The 21,290-nt window shown below is 37.2% G+C and overlaps 1 protein-coding gene across 8 annotated transcripts; it reads right to left on the bottom strand.

Moving 5' to 3' along the window:
- Positions 1–111: 111 nt before the first annotated feature.
- On the bottom strand, positions 112–21,186 carry LOC122301280 (exocyst complex component SEC8-like). 8 transcript variants are annotated; one of them, XR_006240158.1, is made up of 29 exons: positions 21,016–21,186; positions 20,745–20,806; positions 19,991–20,180; positions 19,338–19,550; positions 18,555–18,728; positions 18,061–18,165; positions 17,392–17,501; positions 15,394–15,567; positions 15,032–15,200; positions 14,834–14,940; positions 8,531–8,838; positions 8,299–8,456; positions 8,027–8,142; positions 7,723–7,793; positions 7,465–7,574; positions 7,335–7,384; positions 6,862–6,962; positions 5,744–5,856; positions 5,414–5,521; positions 4,168–4,356; positions 3,881–3,966; positions 3,514–3,700; positions 3,306–3,383; positions 2,570–2,671; positions 2,360–2,434; positions 1,464–1,559; positions 1,327–1,376; positions 973–1,238; positions 112–608 (listed from the first exon to the last, which is right to left on the bottom strand). XR_006240158.1 is itself a non-coding variant. In XM_043112515.1 (28 exons), exons 3-28 carry the CDS (start codon positions 20,030–20,032, stop codon positions 1,151–1,153), a joined length of 3,180 nt encoding a protein of 1,059 aa, XP_042968449.1. In that variant the 5' UTR covers positions 20,033–20,059; positions 20,745–20,806; positions 21,016–21,186; the 3' UTR covers positions 785–1,150. The 8 variants fall into 8 exon arrangements, 1 of the variants encoding a protein (XP_042968449.1); XR_006240156.1 differs by having other exon boundaries at positions 19,991–20,096; XR_006240155.1 differs by having other exon boundaries at positions 19,991–20,059.
- Positions 21,187–21,290: the final 104 nt, after the last annotated feature.

Here is a 21,290-nt window from a genome sequence, read left to right as displayed (position 1 = left end):
AGCTCCATCGTTTTCGCATACAGTTTTGTATTGTATTTAAAATTATTATTTAAATATATAAATATTATATTATTATTTTTACTTCAAAATAACTAGTTCAATGTGATGGACTTAGCTAAAAGTTTTGATTATAGCTAAAATTTACAATTCTAGCCAAAATTTGGACTTGACAATGGCTAGACCATTGCCAATGCTCTCAATAAACCAATTGAACTGGAACCACGGTTAAGAAATCAGGAGTGGCCAATTCGAAATCTTCCCTTCAGGCCGAAACCCATTCATGTGAAAACGAAAAACCAATAAAAAAAAAAAAAAACATTTGAGGATATTATTATCTGCGTTTCTTGTGGGCATTTGCAGACCTTGCAAGAGATTGTCGAAGGGACCGAACCGTCTTCCTAAGAAGCCTCCCTCCTTCATAGGTGTATTTTGCCGTGAACAAACTGAGAGGGTTTGTTACTGTTCGTTTTGAATGGTGGAGGTCATTTTACAGCTTGAGCTCTTTATGTGATCTGCATATGTGAGATTAATGTTGGAAGTACAACGTATCTATCTCTAACGCAGGAGTAGATAATAAATTTCAGGTCACGTCTGTCCGTACATTAGATCTGAAAAATGTGAAAATTATTTCAAATTAATTATAGAAAAAATATAGTTGCAAGTACAATTGTGCACTAATCTGTGCACCAATGTGATGTGATTGATCAAAAAATAGATTTTATTAAAAACAATATTAATTTAAATTTTAAGTATAAATAAATCAGTATTGATACATAGATTAGTGTACGACTGTACTTGTATTTAGCAAAACTCTTATTTATAATCGGCATTGGAAACATACATTGGATTTTGTGTTTTAAGGATTGCAAAATTGAAGCTACATAAAGCCAAACATAAAACACCCAAAATTGATACTAAACACGAACAAATTGCCAAAAAAAGAAAAAGAAAAGAAGTAGCAGTATCTCTCACCAGACTTGCATCCTCGTTTACGGAAGTGGCGAATTCTATGGAAGTGGCATCTACATCCGTTTGCAGCATCAGGCCTTCCTTAAAGAAATAAGGATCTAACCTGCAAGCTGGAAAAATGCCACTCTAGGACGAAGAACCCAGGAACTTTGACACGTTGACATCCAGAACTGGTAAAAAGCTAATGAGAGAAAATCTCTGATACGCGATCTTGAGCATCAGCAGGAATCGCTCTTCCTGGGACCTGGACCTTCAGAAGATTAGCGTACCTGTCAAAGATGTGTGTGTTATGTTATTCACGAACCACAAAATGTACTCCAACCAAGAGAAAAGTGTAGGCCGGTCATATCAACTCACTCTGCAGTTGTAAAAACGTGCTCATGCTCCACAATGAAGGCTAGCAAGGCCTGTAAACAAGAATAGGAACACTGATCACTGGTGGCGTGGCAACACAATAAGTCAGAAACAATAAGCTATTAAGTTCATGACTTTGCCTCAAATGGCATGTTTAGAAGTTCGTAGTAAGTACGAACACGATCCAATCTCTGTTGCACAGCTTCACTGTTAATTGATGGGATAGCCGCCAGCGCCTGCAGTGCCAATCAAAACAACGTATAAAAAGGTAGCATTTTATATCATAAAATCAAAATAAAAACCAGAAAACCTTGCTCCCACAATTTGGGGTTGGCCTTAATATAATACATGACCACCCTTGTTCGAAAGATATTTTGCATTGGCTCTCACCCTAATGACAAACTTTTTAAAAAATGACACCCAAATGTTGAGGGCCATTGGCAGGTAAGAAACCTGCCCCAATTGTTATGCAGTTCAAACTCATACAACAGTTTTGACATAAGGATTTGCATTGCCCAGACTTTTGTTGACCCAAGAGGACCAAATCTTATTCCATCATGCTGCTAAATTAAACATGAATGAAAACTCGGATAAACATCAAAGGAGAATAGTTGAGGGTTTAACCCTTTGAATTTACTAGAGGAATCTTGTTCGCTTTCCCTTTAGTGAAATTGCATCGGCAGTTGATTTTAAAGAAGGATTGAAAGATTGAAGGCTCAAGTAAGAGCTAGCTTAAGATAACAGGCGCACTGATAAGTATTCATTGCATCAAAGTATTTTTACCTTACAAAAATTTTGTATGGAATTACTTTTACGTATTCTTTTGTGCACTTTATTAATGTGATTAGTTGAGTATTAAAAAAAAATGATACAGCCAATCACATCAGTGGAGTGCGCCAGGAGTATGCAAAAGTGATTGTATGTAGCATTACTTTTTTATCTTATTCATGGGAACAAATAAAATCTGATATCTGCTTGCTTTCATCATTCAACTCAGTTTTAAGGAACAGAGACAATTTGTTGGAACAAATCGTACCTGTTCTAATGCTATCGAATTCCGGCATATCTGCTGAACCCCAAAAAGGTTAATGGATCTCATATCAGCCAAAGCCTGATTAAACATTGCAAATTACTCATTAGCAGTCAATCAGAGATGTGAAAATTGCTTGGGACTACAACTTGAAACATAAACATGTTGAAGTAGGAAAAAAACATTAAAATATAACAAACCACAGTGTGGGAAAACCTTGATAGATGCATTCGCAGCAATGCTACAAATTCCACCAAATATGTAATTGCGCTTTGGACATTCAAGAAAAGGTGCCATCGCCTCATCCCTTCGCATTATCTACAGGTAAAATACATAAAAGACATGTAAGATTTGTCTCCAAGAAGATAAGCTGCGGTGTGAATGTTTTTAGTGCGATTCAATTATGTGCGTATCCTTTATAATCATCAATACTTAAAACTTGCTTCTACTCTCTCTCCTTGTCAAAAGATGAACCATGTATCAAACTCCATGCAATTTAAGGATGGAAAGAGTTGTCAGCACAATTAGCTTGGATTAAGGTTTAGTTGAATCTATGCATTAAAGGGTAATCGACTTAGGAAGAGAAAATGGTTAAACCAAATGTGTTTTTCTTTACTAGTACTAAAACTTGGATATATTGACCAAGCTTTCTTTTCCATATTACAAACAAAAAAATGTTAAAAATCTCCTTCAAGATTATACCAAGTTTGTTTCGTTGCCTGAAAAAAACCCAGAATTATTTCTGTTTTTTTCCTACTGAAAAGTTATAAATACTTCCAAGATTAAAGTAGTATAACTAACAACTAGAGAGAGAAAAAATATAATCTTGCATGAGATCCAGAAATAATAATCCACAATGCATCTCTTTCGGAAGTCCTTTTTTCAAAAGAATGTCTTCCAAGTAGGCCAAGATTCCCTATTGTACACATCCATATAAGCTGAAAATACTGACCTGAGAGGTGAGTGAAATAATGAAGTCATCTGGCTCTTCAGCATCTAGGTCCTCCAAATATTCCCTAGTTGCCATTTCCTGTTTAAGTCATAATGCTAAATGAGCTCAAGTTATAATCCCTTGTTAAATGTTTCACTTTTTAACACCTTTATCTTCTCTCTATCCCAATTAAGACATAGAATATATAAGTAACAAAAGTTTTACAAACCTGCATATGGAAAATTGTCTCCAACTGCATCTCTACACGTAAAACCTTAAGGCAATCTATTGCTAATTTTCTGTACTCATCAGCAAATGATGCCAGATCCCTAGTAGGTGCACTGCTTGTTCGAGTATGATGGTACTTGGGAGTCTCCTCTATTTGAATTGATGCTCTTGAGTTTATTTGTCCAAGCCTGCAAATAGCAGGAGAATTGTGCTTCAATCAATTTAAGTAGCTGCTAGGAACTTTCAGAAAGCAACAAGATGGAGGAAGATAATTCCCTATTTGCCCATATATAATCATTTTCATCTCAGCGAGGCGTTATTAAGATCTCCAGCATAACTTAGAACTGTGACCAGATGAGAAAACTTGCCTCTCAATTAAGTCTGCAACATACTCCAATGAATCACTAAGGGATGCTAGCAAAATGAGTTTGTTATCATCACGGATTAGATTCTCCTGAACAAGAAAAAATCAAAGTAACGTCAACACAATCCTCATATCTATGGTTTTTAACACTTCAATGCAGTGAGAGTCAATTAATCACCAAGATTTCGCAAACTAAAATATATTCAGAGAAGTGATCTAACAACCCTTTAATGGAGAGAAATGAATAGCTCCAAAAGTAAGAACACAAATTTGTTGTTGCAAAGGAGAGACCTGCTTAATTGGCCTCAAAGCCAACAATAAATCGCTCAGTTCCAGTTCAACCTCAACACTTCCAGCATTGCTATCCATGTTTGACTGACCAAGTGAATTTGGTAAACAAGAACTTGCTGGATCAAGTCGCATCAATTTCTCAATATCATACCTCCCAATGAGCATATAACTCTGCTTCTCAAGCACCGCCTGAAATGTTATAAAAAGATTTTGAGAAGCAATAGGTTTACTTATCAAAACAGGTTTGTTTAAACATTCAAAAAATTGAGTGCACAGTGTGTGTACTAAGGGTCCTCCTTTGCGACTCCAAGACACATAATCACCAACAAATATGCATTGCAGCAGTTATGAGCCACCTCTTTAAAAGGTTTCGTTACAGATACGAAATGAAGACCAAGTATTTGTTTGAATTTTCTAGCATTACATAGCATAAGGATTGAATTTAGGCGTGTGTATGATTACTTATCTCTGTAATAGGTGATCTTAAACTTGTATTATTTCCTAATGGGTACTGTGCTTGCATTAATCGCAACTTGTACAGCTATATCATTACATAAACCAATTTACTAATGCATTATAACCACCAACTTAAATATGCACCAATATCAAAACATTAATTTAGGAGTGAGGAGCATATATCAAAAACATTATGCAATGTCAACACTTCAATGTAGTTTTGATCAATTTATCCAAATGCCAATTTATGATCAATATCCACAATTATCAAACGATGATAACACATCACTGGTACATCTCATAATTGAAGCAGTGGAACTTACAACAAAAAATGATAAAAATTTAATTCAAAATCATTAAATGGAACTGATGGTCCGCTCACTAACACTAGATGGAATATGAAGGAGAACAGGCAGCGAACTAAATATCCAGTGGTGGAAAAGAAGAGGATTAAACATTTGCTACTGGAAACTTGTCTCACAAGGCGAAAATTTCAAAGATGTGAAAAAGGACTCTCACAGGAGATTTCGTAAGCAAGAATGGATAAAAAAAAATTATGAATAGTGAAGCATTATTTCAATTAGGAGTTTTTATTCCTGTTTAAATCATGGCATAAAGCACCACGAATCCAACTAATTATGAGCAGGCAAAAGCAAATCCCATGATGCAAGGAAATAGAAAATAAGGGATAAACTTATCACAAAAAAAATGGAGGAAGAAAAATATAACCGAAAATAATGATTGCAAATATGTAACAAGTCAAAAGGAGTAAAAATGGAGAAACCCATGCCTCCATGTATGAAGTACGACATCTCTCATATGTACGCTCAAGGAAAGTCTGCACATACTTCACAAGATCACCAGCAAATTTAGGCATTGCTTGAGCCCAACCAAGCACCTGGAATAATTAAATAAGTTTAACTTACATGGCCGAAATACCAAAATATATGCATAAAAGATAATTTCTAGAAACTGTTAAAACATATATCCAGAATAGAGCCAGAAATAGATCTTGTGAATCTAATAGACTTGTGCAGAATATTTCAGTGGGGGTTGTTGGGGGGGGGGGGGGGGGGGTGGGGGGGGTGCTTTCTACTAAGATGTGAAACACAAGACTTGCCTCTTTTGCTAAGAAATCAATAGCCAAAAGCCCTTGTAAGACTGGTCTACCCTTCTCAACCAATGGAGTATAAGTGGACGCAGCATGCGCCTTTGGCCGAAATGCAGCTGGACCTAAAGATCACTCATAAATAAGATCTTTTCTTTTCTTTTTCTTTTTTTTTTGGCAAAAAAAAAAAAAAAAGGAAGAAGAAGAGGCAACAGACATCAACATGTGTCCAGGGACATAGGCATCATCAAATAATCTCTCAAAGAGTCATCGAACTACCATACCTATTGTAGATGCAGCACGGATTTAAAATTTAAAGGAATAGGAAAGACTTCTCTATATGCTTAAATAGTGTAAAGGTATTTCATTCTTTCTGAAACTTCTGTAGCTTCAGATGCCAAAAGCAACATGAAAATGCTGTGTTACACTATAGCCTTTTCCAATTTCAGACTGTATCCTCTGGGAGCATATTAACATTGGAAATTTTACAAAATAGACATTTTAGCAACAGTGGAAGCTCAATTTGCAAGGCAGGTGAAGATTGTATAGTGAGTAATGAGTATAGGCCATGTGGTTTGGGCCTTCCATTGGGGCATTACATAGGCCGGAGTGATTTATGTAAAGATTTCTGAGCAAACACAATGGTAGAGCTTACGAGGGTGTTAAGATTACTCTACATAAGCACCAGAGCTTATTAAAAAAAATTACATTGGTTCCACCTAGATATTTAGCTCCACTGGTTTGTATTGTTTTGTTTTTCCAAATGTAACTGATGCCTTCAAAGGGGTTTGCGACTTTTGTGTTCTATTTGTTATAAAATGTGTACTTGAGCTTTGCCCCTTTTCAAGAACTAAAATAAATTACTTCTCAAAGTGCCAGATTTATGGCTCCATGAGGCTCTTGCGTACAAGTGCAAGTATGACAAGAGATAACAGCACTTAGATGGGCCCTGGGAATTGATATTATAGCCTCTTAAAGCATTGGAATAGATAAAGTTAGCACCTTGAGAGAGAGAGAGAGAGAGAGAGAGAGAGAGAGAGAGAGAGAGAGAGAGAGAGAGCAATTCGAGTTATCAGTTCTAAACAATATTGTTAAATAAAGTCCATGGGAAAATAGTTTAAAGAACTTGCTTGATATAGCTTGCTGTACGCTTTTCCGGTAGTCTACAAACATAGTTGGTAAAAAGTGGTCCTTCACGAAGTTCTCCACAAATGAAAGCAATCCGTCATTCCTGCAGTTTAAGAATTGGAGAGTTCAAATGCACAAACCAAGTGATATAAAGAGGAATTGCAGCACTGAATTTACAACGTTTCCCCACTGTCATGCAATCATAGAAAAATAATCAGTTGAATAAAATGATATAGATTGAAACTTAGCAGAATTATAAGAACACAAAAATTAAAGCACAATGTCTAGATGCATTCCTCCACATCCAAATCTCCCTACTCATGCAGGGCCATATTCCAATTTCAGTTCAGCAATAAATGAGAAAAAAGTATGTAAGACAGAAAGAGTACAAAAAAATTTATTTCATGCGAAGTGGTGATTCTTTGTATAAGCAATAACACTGAACAAGGAGAGACTACAAGAGTTTTGAGCTTACCCAAGCTGGGCATACTTTTTTGGCAGCATTGCAGCAACCTTATCTGTAAACTGCAGAGAACGTGTGGTCAGAAAAGGCCAACAGGAAAACCCATTAAGCAAACATACATATTTCAATGATAGTCCAAAACCTGAAGCACAGGTCGATATATAGATGCAGCTAGATATATGCCTTGCTCAGGTAAGACTGTTGCAGATCCATAACCTTCTTGCAAAACATTGCGACCCCTCCTACTCCCCCCTTGTCGAATTAGGATTTGAGAGTACAATAAATGAGATAATTTTATGGTCATTAAAGGATCCCATACAAATTGATTCAATCACCTAAATATAAAATCTATTTATGGAGAAATAATCCAGTAAATGTGAGTAATGCATCTTCAGCATACCCTGGTTATGAATAGATATTGTTGTTTCTGTAAAACGAAAAGCAAAGGTAAGACCATCCTCTGACCGGTCCCTGAAACCCATAAACATGCATATTACATGATTGTTTGACAAAAAATGTGAGAATTCAATCTATTATGATAAAAAATGACACCAGGATATGGCCCTCTAGGTGTACTTTTAAAGCTAAATTATGATAATTAAAAGGAAAGGAAGAAATATGAGCAATTATCATAATTTGAAAAGATTTGAAAAAGTGATCCAAAGAATATCACGTAATAGAGATTTTCATTTAAAGGTTCTTGCCTCTTTTCTTTGGAAGGGGCCTTGCTTGCAAGTCTAGCTGTTTGTACGGCAGCATCTGCAGACGCGGCTTCGGGAGTAGCCCGCAGAATCTCACAAATGAATTGTTGACATTCACTCTTTGGCACATTAAAGAAGGATCAGTTAAAAGAATAAGTTGGAGAGGAATCATGCCCGCTCATTCCCAGGTTAATTAATACTGGTTTTTGTTTTTGTTGAATGGTCTTCAAATTCATTACCAGGCATTAGGCAACAATTTAAAGCTGCTAGGTTACCTGCAAAACAGTCAAGGAGAAGCCAATGCTATAGCCCCCAGTAACTTGAGATGCTTCAGAATCAGGATTCCAATCTGTTGGCCTTGACCTTGGAGTGTTCACTTCAATTTGATGAGTGGATTTTGATTCCAAAATCTCTCCAATGACGACATGATTCTCTGAACGAGTAATACTGAGAAAGTTAGGTTCAACATTAAAAGTAGAGTAAAAGATAAGAAAGTAGTTATCTCACCAAATATTCGAACAACTGTGTCCAAAATTGAATCCAGAAGCTCCCTTGTGGCTGCCTGTGCTCTTCCTGTGGGAGCCATCACAGGAGAGACAGGACTAACCGCAGAAAGAGTCCCAGCCAGAGATATCCCGTTCTGATGCTTTTGTTTGGGGAACTGGAAGCTTTCTAGCTGTTCTTTTATAAAATGAAGACCTGGAGTAGCATTTCGCTCACCCTGACTGATGCCAGACCTTGAAGAATTAACAAGTTCTGCATGAGCTTTAATCTTGGATGTGATTATCTCATGAATTGCCGGTCGCAATCTTTGGCTGTTGCAAAAAAAAAAAAAAAAAAATGAATAACATTTATGTCATCATAATGTACATATTGGAATGAATTTCCCATAAGGTAAAAAATCCAAATACACCTGTTCAATGTAACTCAGTCTTGATCACAAATTATATTCAAAACGTATGTGTTCAATAAAATTTCCATAATCATGGAACACTGGATTGAAAATTGTTGAGACTACAGTCTGCAACATCTTTTCGCTACAGTTTGCAACATCTTTGGCTTTAGAACATTCCGGATTAGCAGATAACAACCTCTAAACCTCTAAAAATTGTGCCCTGCATAAAATTAGTCAGAAAGCTCAATAGACACTCTTCATTGACATCATCCCACCACTCTTGTGAAGATATTCATGTCAACGTACAGCAGTCCTCTCATTATTTGTAATATTGTATAGTTGTAGTAGTTTAGATTGTAGGCTACACATGACACTACTAAATATCAGGCGTAATTTAAGGCCTCACATGTTAGGTGGTGCTACACACAGTGCTATCAAGCATCAGACGTAATTGAAGGAATCACATGTTAGGTGGTATTCCCGCTCAAAATAGACAATACATAGCCATGTAAATTTGTTCTATAAAATGGGAGGAAATCCTCTGAAAGGATCATTGAATCCATTTGACATGGTATCAGAGCCTAAGATTGTCTCTCTCGAATTTTTAGATTTCTCTCTTGTGTTTGATCTATTTCTCTTGTGATTTGGTATCCTCGGTACCTTTGGTCTTGTGTCTCGGCTGGGTCTGTGCTGTTTCTTTATTTTCTTGGTTCTGTGCTTGATTTCGGCGTCTCTTGAGCTTGGTTTCCTGTTTTAGGCAATTTTTTTTCTGTCGGCACCTCTTTCTCTGTTTTTCAGCAACTCTGCTAGCCGATTATTTTTTTCCTGCAAATCTGTTTCCTGCTGTCGGCAATACTGTTTTTGGCCATTTGCTCATTTCTTTTGCCGTGGAATACAGCTTGAGTACAGGCTGTTAAGCATAGTCAAACACATTGACTATAATTCTTTTTTATTTTCTGCCGTGGGTCCTTGAGTCTTGATAATTATAATCCTTTTCTTTTGTCTTGTCCTGGATTCCATTAGTCTTCCACGTGGCCTTTGTGATATTTATAATTATAATTCATTTAGTCCATTCTTTTGTCTCACCCTTTGTGATATTTTTGGCCTTTGTGTGTACCATTTAATTAGTATGGACTTCGCACATTTGTGTACCAAGTTTACAGGTAATAATTATTCTATGTGGGCATTTCAATTTGAATTTTTTCTTAAGGGAAAAGATCTTTGGGGTCATATTGACGGCACTGATTGTGCATCCAACCCTGATAAATCCAAAAATTGGGCTATGCTTGATGCTAGGATTATGTCTTGGCTTCTTGGCTTGGTTGAGCCACATATTGTCACCCACTTACGACCATCGCACCGCTCAATTAATGTGGACTTACTTAAAGATAGTCTATCATCAAGATAACGGTGCTCGTTATTTTCAGTTAGAGCATACGATTGCCATGTTTCAACATGACAATTTTTCCATCCAAGACTATTATTCTGCGTTCCTGACTGTTTGGAACGAATATTCTGATTTGGTTACCACAGATGTTCCTGTTGCCTCTCTTTCCATTATTCAAAGTATTCATGAGACTTATCGTCATGATCAGTTCCTTATGAAACTTCGTCCCGAGTATGAATCTGTTCGCTCTTCTCTTCTGAATCATTCTCCTGTTCCTTCTCTTGATGTTTGTTCTGGTGAGTTACTTCGTGAAGAACAAAGGCTTAGTACTCAAGCTTCTCTGATAGGGTCCGCTCCTGTAGCTTATGCTGCTCAACGATGAGGACCACTTGCATATTCTAGCACCTTACAGTGTTTCTGCTGCAAGGAACATGGGCATATTGCTGCTAATTGTCCTAAGAAATATTATTCTTATTGTAAGAAGAAGGGTCACATTATCAAAGACTGTAGTATTCGCCCCCAAAATCGTCAGGCCCAAGCATTTCAGACTTTTGTACCTCCCGCAACAAATTACTGCATACCAAAAATGGTGCAACAGATGCTAATTTCGGCATTATCTACAATGGGGTTTCAAGGTAAAAATTATACTAAACTCTGGTATGTAGACTCGGGTGCTTCTAATCACATGACGAATATTGCCAGTGCTCTATGTCATGTGCGGCCCTATGCTGGTCAATCTACCATTCAGACTGCCAATGGCAGTTCTTTGCCCATCGCTGTTGTCGGAGATGTCTCTTCCAAATTTACTGATGTGTTTCTTGCTCCTCAACTTTCCACAAATCTTATTTCTGTTGGTCAATTAGTTGATAATAATTGTGCTGTTAATTTTTCTGGTAATGGTTGTGTTGTGCAGGACCAAGTAACAGGGGAGCCGATCGCGAAGGGACCTAAAGTGGGGCGCTTGTTTCCATTATTTTTACTTGTTCCAGCACTTTCTTCAGTCTCGTCAATTAAGTCTTTTGCTTGTAATAATGTTCCTGATCTGAGTATGGTGTGGCATTGTCGTTTAGGTCATCCTAGCACTCAAATCTTCTCTCATGTCTTGCACTCGGATTTTCTTGATAATAAAATACGTTCCTCTTTATATCTTGAGTGTGATTCTTGTAAACTTGATAAAAGTAAAATTCTTCCATTTCCTTTGAATGCTAGTGGAGCTTCTCACTGCTTCGATCTCATCCATAGTGATGTTTGGGGACCTTCCCCGGTTAGTTCATATGAAAAATTTAAATATTATGTGACTTTCATTGATGATTATAGCAGATTCACTTGGGTTTATTTTCTTTACTCTAAATCTGAAGTTTTTCAAACTTTCACTAAGTTTTTAGCGTATGTTGACAATCAATTTTCTGGAACTATTAAGACATTACGCACAGATTCTGGTGGTGAATATTTGGCATTCTTGGCTTCTAAAGGTATTATTCATCAACGTACATGTCTTGCTACTCCCCAACAGAATGGAGTAGCCTAATGTAAAAATCGTCATCTTCTTGATGTGGTACGTACTCTTTTATTAGAATCCTCTGTTCCATCTATGTTCTGGGTTGAGGCTTTGAAAACTGCTACTCACTTGATTAATCGGTTACCGTCCCAAGTTTTACACATGGAGTCTCCCTATTTCCGCTTGTTTGCTACACAACCTAGTTATGAGAATCTTCGTATTTTTGGATGTGTATGTTTTGTTCATTTACCTTCTCATGAGCGACATAAATTATCTGCTCAATCTGTTAGATGTGCATTCTTGGGATATAATGTGTGTCAAAAGGGATTTGTTTGCTATGATTCTACTTTACATCGTACACACATTTCTAGGAATGTTATTTTCTTTGAAAATCAACATTTCTTTCTTGTGTCATCTGTGCTCTCTTCTTCTACTGTGGTCCTCCCATTTTTTGAGCAACAGTTTTCAGATCTTCATCAAATCAACTCTCGCTTTAAACCAGGTCTTGTGTATACAAGACGCTCCTGCCCACAGTCTCTTCCAGTGGCTCAACCAATATCTGATCCCACCATGCACCAAAATCAGTCCATTACAGTAGCTTCAGAGCACCCGACACGTCGCTCCTCTCGAGTATCTGTACCTCCGGATAGGTATGGGTGGTTTGCTTCTGCTCTTACTACTACATTGTCCAATTTTAATATTTCCACATGCTACTCACATGCTGTCAAGCATGATTGTTGGCTACAAGTTATGCAGGAAGAAATTACTGCTCTAGAGGCCAATCACACCTGGGATATTGCACCTTATCCTTCCACCATAGTTCCTCTAGGTTGTAAATGGGTTTACTCCATTAAGGTTAAATCTGATGGGATTTTGGATCGTTATAAAGCTTGACTTGTTGCACTTGAAAATAATCAAGAATATGGTGTCAATTATGAAGAAACCTTTGCCCCTGTGGCTAAGATGACCATTGTTCGTACAATTTTAGCTCTTGCTGCTTCCAATGATTGGCCACTATATCGGATGGATGTCAAGAATGCTTTTCTTCACGAGGATCTTAAAGAATGTATTTATATGAAGCCACCCTCGGGATTGGAACCCTCTCCAAACTCACATATGTATAAGCTTCGTCGCTCTTTTTATGGTCTCAAACAAGCTCCAAGGGCCTGGTTTGATAAATTTCAAACTAATTTATTAGAATTCTCATTCAAGCAGAGCAAGTATGACACTTCCTTGTTTCTTCAGAAATCATATATGGGTATTGTTGTGCTATTGGTTTATGTTGATGATATTGTGATTACTGGTTCCGATTCTGTTTTACTTGGCCAGCTCAAGAGTCATCTCTCAGAGTCCTTTCATATGAAAGATCTTAGATCTCCCACATATTTTCTTGGTCTTGAGGTGCATCGTAGTCCCTCTGGTATTTCACTCAATCAACATAAGTATGCTAGTGACTTGGTGGCTACAGCTGGCCTGCAGGAGGCTACTTCTGTTGATACTCCCATGTAATTAAATGTCAAGCTTCGCAAAGAGGAGGGTGACTTACTTGTTGATCCCAGTTTATATCGGAAGTTGGTGGGTAGCCTTGTTTATCTCACCATTACTAGACTAGACATTTCTTTTGCTGTACAGCAAGTCAGTCAATTTCTTCAGACTCCTCGTCACTTTCATTTCGTTGCTGTCCGTAGGATCATACGCTATGTTCAGGGCACTTCTGCCCATGGTTTATTCTTCCCGGCCGGCAATTCGCTCGTTTTACTGCTTATAGTGATGTTGATTGGGCTAGTTGTGCGGATACACGTCGCTCCATCACTGGTTGGTGTGTGTTCTTAGGTGATGCATTAATCTCTTGGAAAAGTAAGAAGCAAGACAGAGTTTTTAAGTCATCTACAGAATCTGAATACCGAGCGATGTCTTTAGCTTGTTCTGAAATTATTTGGTTTCGAGGTATGCTTGCTGAGTTAGATTTTTCTGAGAACGATCCAACGCCTCTACATGCCGACAATGCGAGTGCTATTCAGATCACAGCCAATCCTGTCCATCATGAGCGCACGAAGCATATTGAAGTAGATTGTCACTCTATTCGTGAAGCATTTGATGCTCGTGTTATCACTCTTCCACATATTTCCACTGAACTACAGATTGCTGATATCTTCACCAAGGCTCTCACTCGTCATTGACATTGCTTCCTAAGTAGCAAATTGATACTTGTTGATCAACCCGCATCAATTTGAGGGGGACTATCAACGTACAACAGTCTTCTCATTATTTGTAATATTGTATAGTTGTAGTATTTTAGATTGTAGGCTACACATGACATTGCTAAATATCAAGCGTAATTTAAGGCCTCACATGTTAGGTGGTGCTACACACAGTGCTGTCAAGCATCAGACGTAATTGAAGGAATCACATGTTAGGTGGTATTTCCGCTCAAAATAGACAGTACATAGCCATGTAAATTTGTTCTATAAAATGAGAGGAAATCCTCTGAAAGGATCATGGAATCCATTTGACAATTCAGTAATTCCAATTATCTAAGACAAATAGAATCTGAGAATTTTAATTAGTAAATGAATTTGGCCGTATATTCTACAGATATTCAATCCAGAGGTTCCATTTAAAGAACCATATTGGCACTGTTAAAATCTCAAGCACTGTACTAATAATAAAAAAAAACATCTCACTATTTATGAGATAACATAGATGGTATTTGATGGTGATTTAGTTGCATATACTAAGTTAATGTTTTGTAGGATAGAACAGTCAATACAAATAAAACTTAAACATTGACAAAACAGCTAGTAAAATTGTCCAGAATGAGAAATATTAAAGACAGACCAGATCCATAAGGAAAGGATAAAGGGGAGAAAGAAACCAACCCTAAAAATTCTATCTTCTAGAGTGAGAAAATGAAATACAACAAATATAATTATGAAGATTCTGTCCAATACATCTCTAGAGGAAATTTAATTCTTTCTAAATAATGCTTCAAACAGAATCTAAGAGAAATATGTTGGAAAGATAACAAACCATATTATAGCCCCAGCAGCTGCAACCTTGCCAAGCATGCAGAGGCACTCAACCATGGTTTGCAAATACCTCACATGAAGCGGAGCATCACTCTTCTTTATTGTCTCCTATATATAATATAACACCCCAAGCTTCATCCTAGAAGATGAGAATAGCAAAACAAGACATAAAATGAGATTGAATTATGAGAAACCTTACAAGAAATTCATCTGGAGTGGAATTCAAAAGCCATATTGGTGTCTGGCGAGGAAGAGTTTTGGCATCCTTTAGATTACCATTTCCACCATTGACCCCAACTGATGACATATTCCCATCTGAGGCAGCATCTTCCAGAGCACCCTCCTTGTCATGGTTATCAAAAGAGAACCTGAAAGCACATTCTGATGTATATTTAGAGGGGGGAATTTGCACATGCTTATCAGATAAAAGTGAAGCAAAACTTGAAGTATAGATTAAGAAAAAGGATAGGTCAAATATGGGTTAAAAGAAAGGTCGTTCAGGAAACAGATAACAAAAGAAACAGCACAGAGAGACAATTAAATAGTACTGTGCAATCTTACCCTCCATCAACAGAACTCGGCCTACATGATCCATCTGTTTGGAAACCAAACTGGTTGTCACCTTTCAGTAGCCTGGTTCTTCGAGATAGAGATTGTGAATTATTCACAGATAACACAACAGCTGTGGTAGTTGGCACTTCGTCATCTCTTTCATGTATGCTTGAGGCAGCTGAGCTGCAGGATATAGCTTAAGGGCAATAAAGTTCATAAAAGCAATGGCTCTTAAGAAATAGTGGGCGTTGTAACTGAGAAACTTATTTTTGATAAGTGTAACTGAGAAAAATTGTGGTCCTAATGATAAACAAGCTCACTATTAAACCTAAAACTCATTCCCAAGAACAAGTCCCCCGCTCCTACCACTAGCTTTTTGTTAAAACACCAAAAGGAGACTTAGGGCTTGTTTGGGAAGTGTTATGAATAAATCTCACTCTGTCTGTGGACATGTTTATAAGTAATGAGCAACCATCTCTTGTTGAACCGGTTTTATGAGATGAGTTAGGTCTATGAATTTCTTCATGGTATTAGAACTTAACACAGGACGAATGGGGGGGGCCCACACTACTCACCCCGTGACAAGGACCAGGAAAAATACTGACCAGCACGTGAGGAAGGGTGTTGAGAAATAAATTCCACATTACATGTGAATAAGGTCTTGAGCATGTTTATAAGCAATGAGAAACTCTATCTTGTTGAACCGATTTTATGAGATGAGTTAGACCCATGAATTTCTTCAAGAATTAAGATGATCTCATCTCATCTCTTCTCTTCTCAAAACTTCTCATAATTTCCTTCTCAAACATCACTCAAACACTTTTCCATTTCAAAAATTCCAAACAAAACACAAAATACAATAGAACTTTTTCAAATTTCACAATAAAAATTATATTAAAAAAATGGAAAAATCTATTTGGAGGCTGGTTTTCCACAGGACCACAGCACAGTGCACACCTGTAGACCGGGTTTTCCAAGTCATGGTTCGAAACCAACTTATTTCTCTCCCCGTTGCTTCTCTTTCTCCCCCCTGCTTCTCTATTCTCTTCAAAAGCGAACTTCCCATTCCTGAGCTGTTGCTTCTCTCTCTCCCCCCGTGCTTCTCTCTTCTCTTCAGAAACCAACTTCCCTTTGCTGAGTAAATAAGCGTCTTTATTTATTTATTTTTTTGCCTTGAGAGAAAAATCCAATTAGTGAAACATTTGCGAAAATTTGGTGAAACATTTTTCTGTAAATCCATTTGGTGAAACATTTGTGCGAAAATCCCTTTTTGAAGTTTTGTTCACCGGTTGCAAAACTTTTCTGTAAATCTTGCCCGGATCTGTCTTCTGACCATCTCCATGTAAGTTTTTGAAGCTTGGGTCGATTCTTCAGTGGGAGAGGCGGTGTAGATGTTGACTCCAACGGCTTCTTGAGGGATGGGCTCCATTGTGCACAGTAGCCGAAGTGAAAGAGAGAAGAATGGAGATGCGACCAGCAAGAGAGAAGTAGGAATAATGACTAATGTTGGACCCCATTGTGCAGGCTTTTTCAAGTTAATAACTGACTGGGAATTTCAAATTTTAGGAGAAAAAAAAATGTGCCACACTATGTGGTGTACAAGGCTTCTATATAGAAGCACTCTTAAAAAATTATTTTCTAATAATATTTTAACTTGATAATATTTTTGTTCAAGTTTTTCTCTCTCCTTTCCCAAAACCCAATAGAACATCTTAACCCAACCCATTTCAGTACTATTAATAGAATTCTCATCTCATCCCATTACCCAAATGAGCCCTAAATCAATTATTGCAATCCAAACAAAGTAGCATGCTAAGTCACAAGAAAAACTATAGAGCTGGATTAGCTTCTAAAATTGTGTGCGCTTAAGGACGTTTCTCTTTCAATCAAAATCTCTAAATGGTTATCCAAAAAAACTAATCAGAATGGATTTGAGTAACTGCCACGAGTATATGTAAACAAGCCCAATCGACAAACAACACTAATAGGGTTGAGAAAATTGAATACCTGTATTCACCTTTGTTGTACAGGTGTACATGCAAATCCTCCAAAACCTTGTAAAAAAGAACTCCTCGCGACTTTGTCAACTCTGACCGGACATCTTGAAGAGCACCAACCTGGGCCACGTAAAACTTAATAAAATGCACATTTTTCACTTGGTACTAGAACATCAAATGTGAATAAACAAAGAAAAATATTTGCAAGCATTATTATTTGCAGATACCGTAGATAGTTCTTCTGAGTGGTTGTCTTTAAAGACACAGGACTAAGGTGGGACTTTTCAAAGGCTATGTGAACCGATGAAAGAGAGTGAAATCTTGGTGGTCAAGATACGGTTTTCAGATCTTGCAAACATCAAAGCATCCTACAGTATAGACATTTAAAAAATGCCTAAAGGTAGAGTGTGAATTGACAGATGGCTGGGTTACTGCATGATAAAAACAGTATTCTCCTGAAGTGAACTGATGACTTTTTTTTTATATAAGTGAAGTGAACTGATGACTTGAGGCTTTATTGAATACAACTAGATTATTATGATATAGGCCACAGGCCATGATATCAGGTATGTGGATGTAACTTCTATTTTTGGAATACAAGTTCCAAAAATAAATTAATACAAAACTTTTCACGGGACATTACAGGAATGGGACCATAGCAAAAGGTTAGAAAACCTACAGTTTGAAGCCCCTCTCGCTCAAGCATCAATGTTGATTGAACATGCAACTGAACTGCAGCATAAAACTGCTTGTCAGCAATTAGCTTTTCAATACGAGCCGGAACCTGAGCCAATTTCAAGTGCACAACATGGACATTTTTCAGAATCACCAGAACTGTGGCGAGCAGATAATTCAAGCAGAATAACTGTAGTGCTAGTTTATAAGTGACAAGATCAGAGCGCATGTACATTTTAGTTTTGATAGCTAACACGTTCTTCTGTTTTTTTCCAAGTAAAGGTTTGAAAAAACTTAGTAAAGTTACAATGATATGCATGCATTTATATTTGAATAAGACAGGCAACTGAAAAGCAAAAAGTTCCAGGCACAGTTGCGCAGGCATTGCATTTTAAATGTAGGATGGCAATTAGGTGATTGAAACTTTAAATTGAACAAAGTTCCCCAATCACTGTTGAATCTGGTATTATCTGGAAGCTAGAAAGAGTATAGACAAACCTTGGCTATGCCCTCAATTTGATCTAAGAGGGAAATTATGTGACGCAATGTTACCGACCGATACCACAATTGATGCAATTGCTTATTGCGGGTGCTAAGATGCTTCTTTGCCTCAGCCAAATCAACCTTTAAGACAGCGATACTTTCAGTGGATTCGCCAAACAACCTCAAGATCTGAAGCAATAGATACATTAATAAATAAACTAACAACGCAAAATGTAGCTGCAGATCTAACTGTTTTTATCCCCAAGGTGCCTGAGGGGGACTGGGATAAAAAAAATTCAATGATAAATATTTTTTTTTATAAGATAGGCTTTATTAATGATAAAAAAGACTATCCAAGCAAACATGGTGTATACATTAGATACACCTAACTAGTCAAAGTAAAAATATCACGAAATCAGGAAAGTTAAAACTAGAAAAGCATAGGTGAGCTGCCAAGAAGGACAGATCGTTTAAAACGGGACGAACTCAAGTCCAGCCACACAACAACAATTGTAAAGGGAAAAGAAAGCCTCGAGGCCAACAGCAGTCCTTGTGCAATCCAGTAACCTCCAGGCATTTCTCTCCGTATGCACCACATCAAACAAATTGAGAACATTATCCATAGCATCTCACCGTGGTGACCATCAAACCACCATTTCCAGCATGCTAACAAGTCTACTGCCCCCCATCTCGGCATCACCAAGTCTAACCCATAGAAACTGAAATCAATATATCATATACTGAAACCACCCTTTCTATCTACCTCTCGGTGGAGTGAAAAAGAAAAGTTTTCAAAACCTGGGAATAGTTTTGAATTGCTTTGTTGAAGCCACTGTGATAAGCATGCACCACTTCATTCACAACCTCCTCAACAACGTCACTTTGCTCCTTCAAAGATTCAACTTCGCCTTCACGATCTTTTGATGTCAAAATATGGACAACATGAGGTAATGAATCAAAGCGTCCTGTGGCCCAACTCTCATCTATTCTTGTAAGTTCTTCCCTCAGATACTGCATTATACCATAAGATCACAGGAACATTGAGAAGAAGAAAAATACAGAAGATTACACCCACAGCAACTTATATAAATACAGTTCAAACAGTCTCCAGGTTTAATAACTATGTCGCATTTGCACAGTCTTTGGAATTCCTTGTCATAAAAAATAGGTACGGTTGAAACATGACACAGTCAGACGGAGTCTAGACTCTAGCAGATGCCCACATTTCAAAAGAGGACTACCATTCTAGTTGCTACAGCTGTTAAAACATGATCAAAATCATGTTGGCGAAACATTTTGCATTCCATATTAGTGCTCTCAACATCGGTGCTCCCAACCAAACAGGGCGAGGAAACACTTGTTTGCCAAGTACAAACAACTTTTATTGAGCACTCTAATTTGAAGTAGGCCTTATGCATCCAATAAAGTTATACAAAGCAAGCTGAACTTACTGCTTTGCCGGAAGACACTGGCAAACCATCAAAGATCCCCATCTTGAGCCTTGTGCCTCAGCAGATGCCCTGGAAACGAAGCACAATTCAACTCATCCTGACAAAGCTTTAATCCCAGGGAAAGAATGTTAGACTTGCAGACCCCTTTTATGAGTACTAATTTGATCAAAAATACCCAAAGCGTGTTGACCTGGTAGACACGAACCATTCAAGAGATAGAACTGAAATGCTGAAAGCTGGGGTATTACACAGAACCACAAAGGAACACAAACCCAAAGCATTCTCGCTTATTCACTTTCAGAAAACTCTCATCTCATCTTAATTCTAATAACTTTTTCAAATTCTTATACAAAATAAAATAAACAATTCAGCTTTTTCAAATTCCAATAAAAAATAAAATAAACAATTCAACCTTTTCAAATCTCAATACAAAAATAATATTAAAACAATATATTCTAATAATATTTTATTCAACTTTCAACTTTAGTCTCAATTTATTTCATTTTATCTCTGAAAACAATCGAGTGTGCATAGAAAATAAAAATGGCTTATGTGTTCATGTGCATGTACAAGTTATACGTGGTCGAAATTGAACAAATCCCGGTCAATTGAGCTCAATGCGGCCGTTTGGAAAATTGTTGTTGAATTTTCTCCCATTCTAGAGACAAAAGGCTACAGAGAGAATAATGTGTTTTTCTTGTCGTCCACTTTTTTCAAAAGTAACCGAGCTGAGGGTAAAATTTGCTAAAAGTACCTCCAGATCCAGTACGGGAAGCACCGAAAACGTACCAATTCCGCGCAATCTTGACGCCAGAACTTCAAACAATATAATAATGGAACCAGCATAAGAATAATATAGAGGTCGTATAGAATAATGAAAATCTCAAAGGTACTAGAATTCCTTTAAAAAAAAAAAAAAAAAAAGAGGTACTAGAATTCATATTTGTAATAAGCGAGATTAATGAGCTACGTTTCACATTCTCGGTTGGCAGATAAATGAGAATTGAATTGATTCATGAGTTTACCTATGAGTGGGAAATACGGATAGGGAGGTACAATGCGGCTGACATAGAGCTCCGGGAGAGACGAATCGCTTTGATGATCGAGTACAGAAGAAATGAAAATCTTTAAATACACGAAAGAAAGAAAATATGGAAAACTGTAGCAGGAGACCACGGCTCACATAAATTATAAGAGTTTTGTTACGTGAAAGTCGCTTACGTATCAATATCAATTTATTGATATTTAAAATTTAAATTAATCTTATTTTTAATAAAATTTATTTTTTAATTAATTATAT

Source organism: Carya illinoinensis, chromosome 2, assembly GCF_018687715.1.
Source record: "Carya illinoinensis cultivar Pawnee chromosome 2, C.illinoinensisPawnee_v1, whole genome shotgun sequence".
Lineage (NCBI taxonomy): Eukaryota > Viridiplantae > Streptophyta > Magnoliopsida > Fagales > Juglandaceae > Carya > Carya illinoinensis.
Note: the sequence above shows the minus strand (reverse complement) of the source record. Positions and strands in the feature narration are given on the sequence as shown.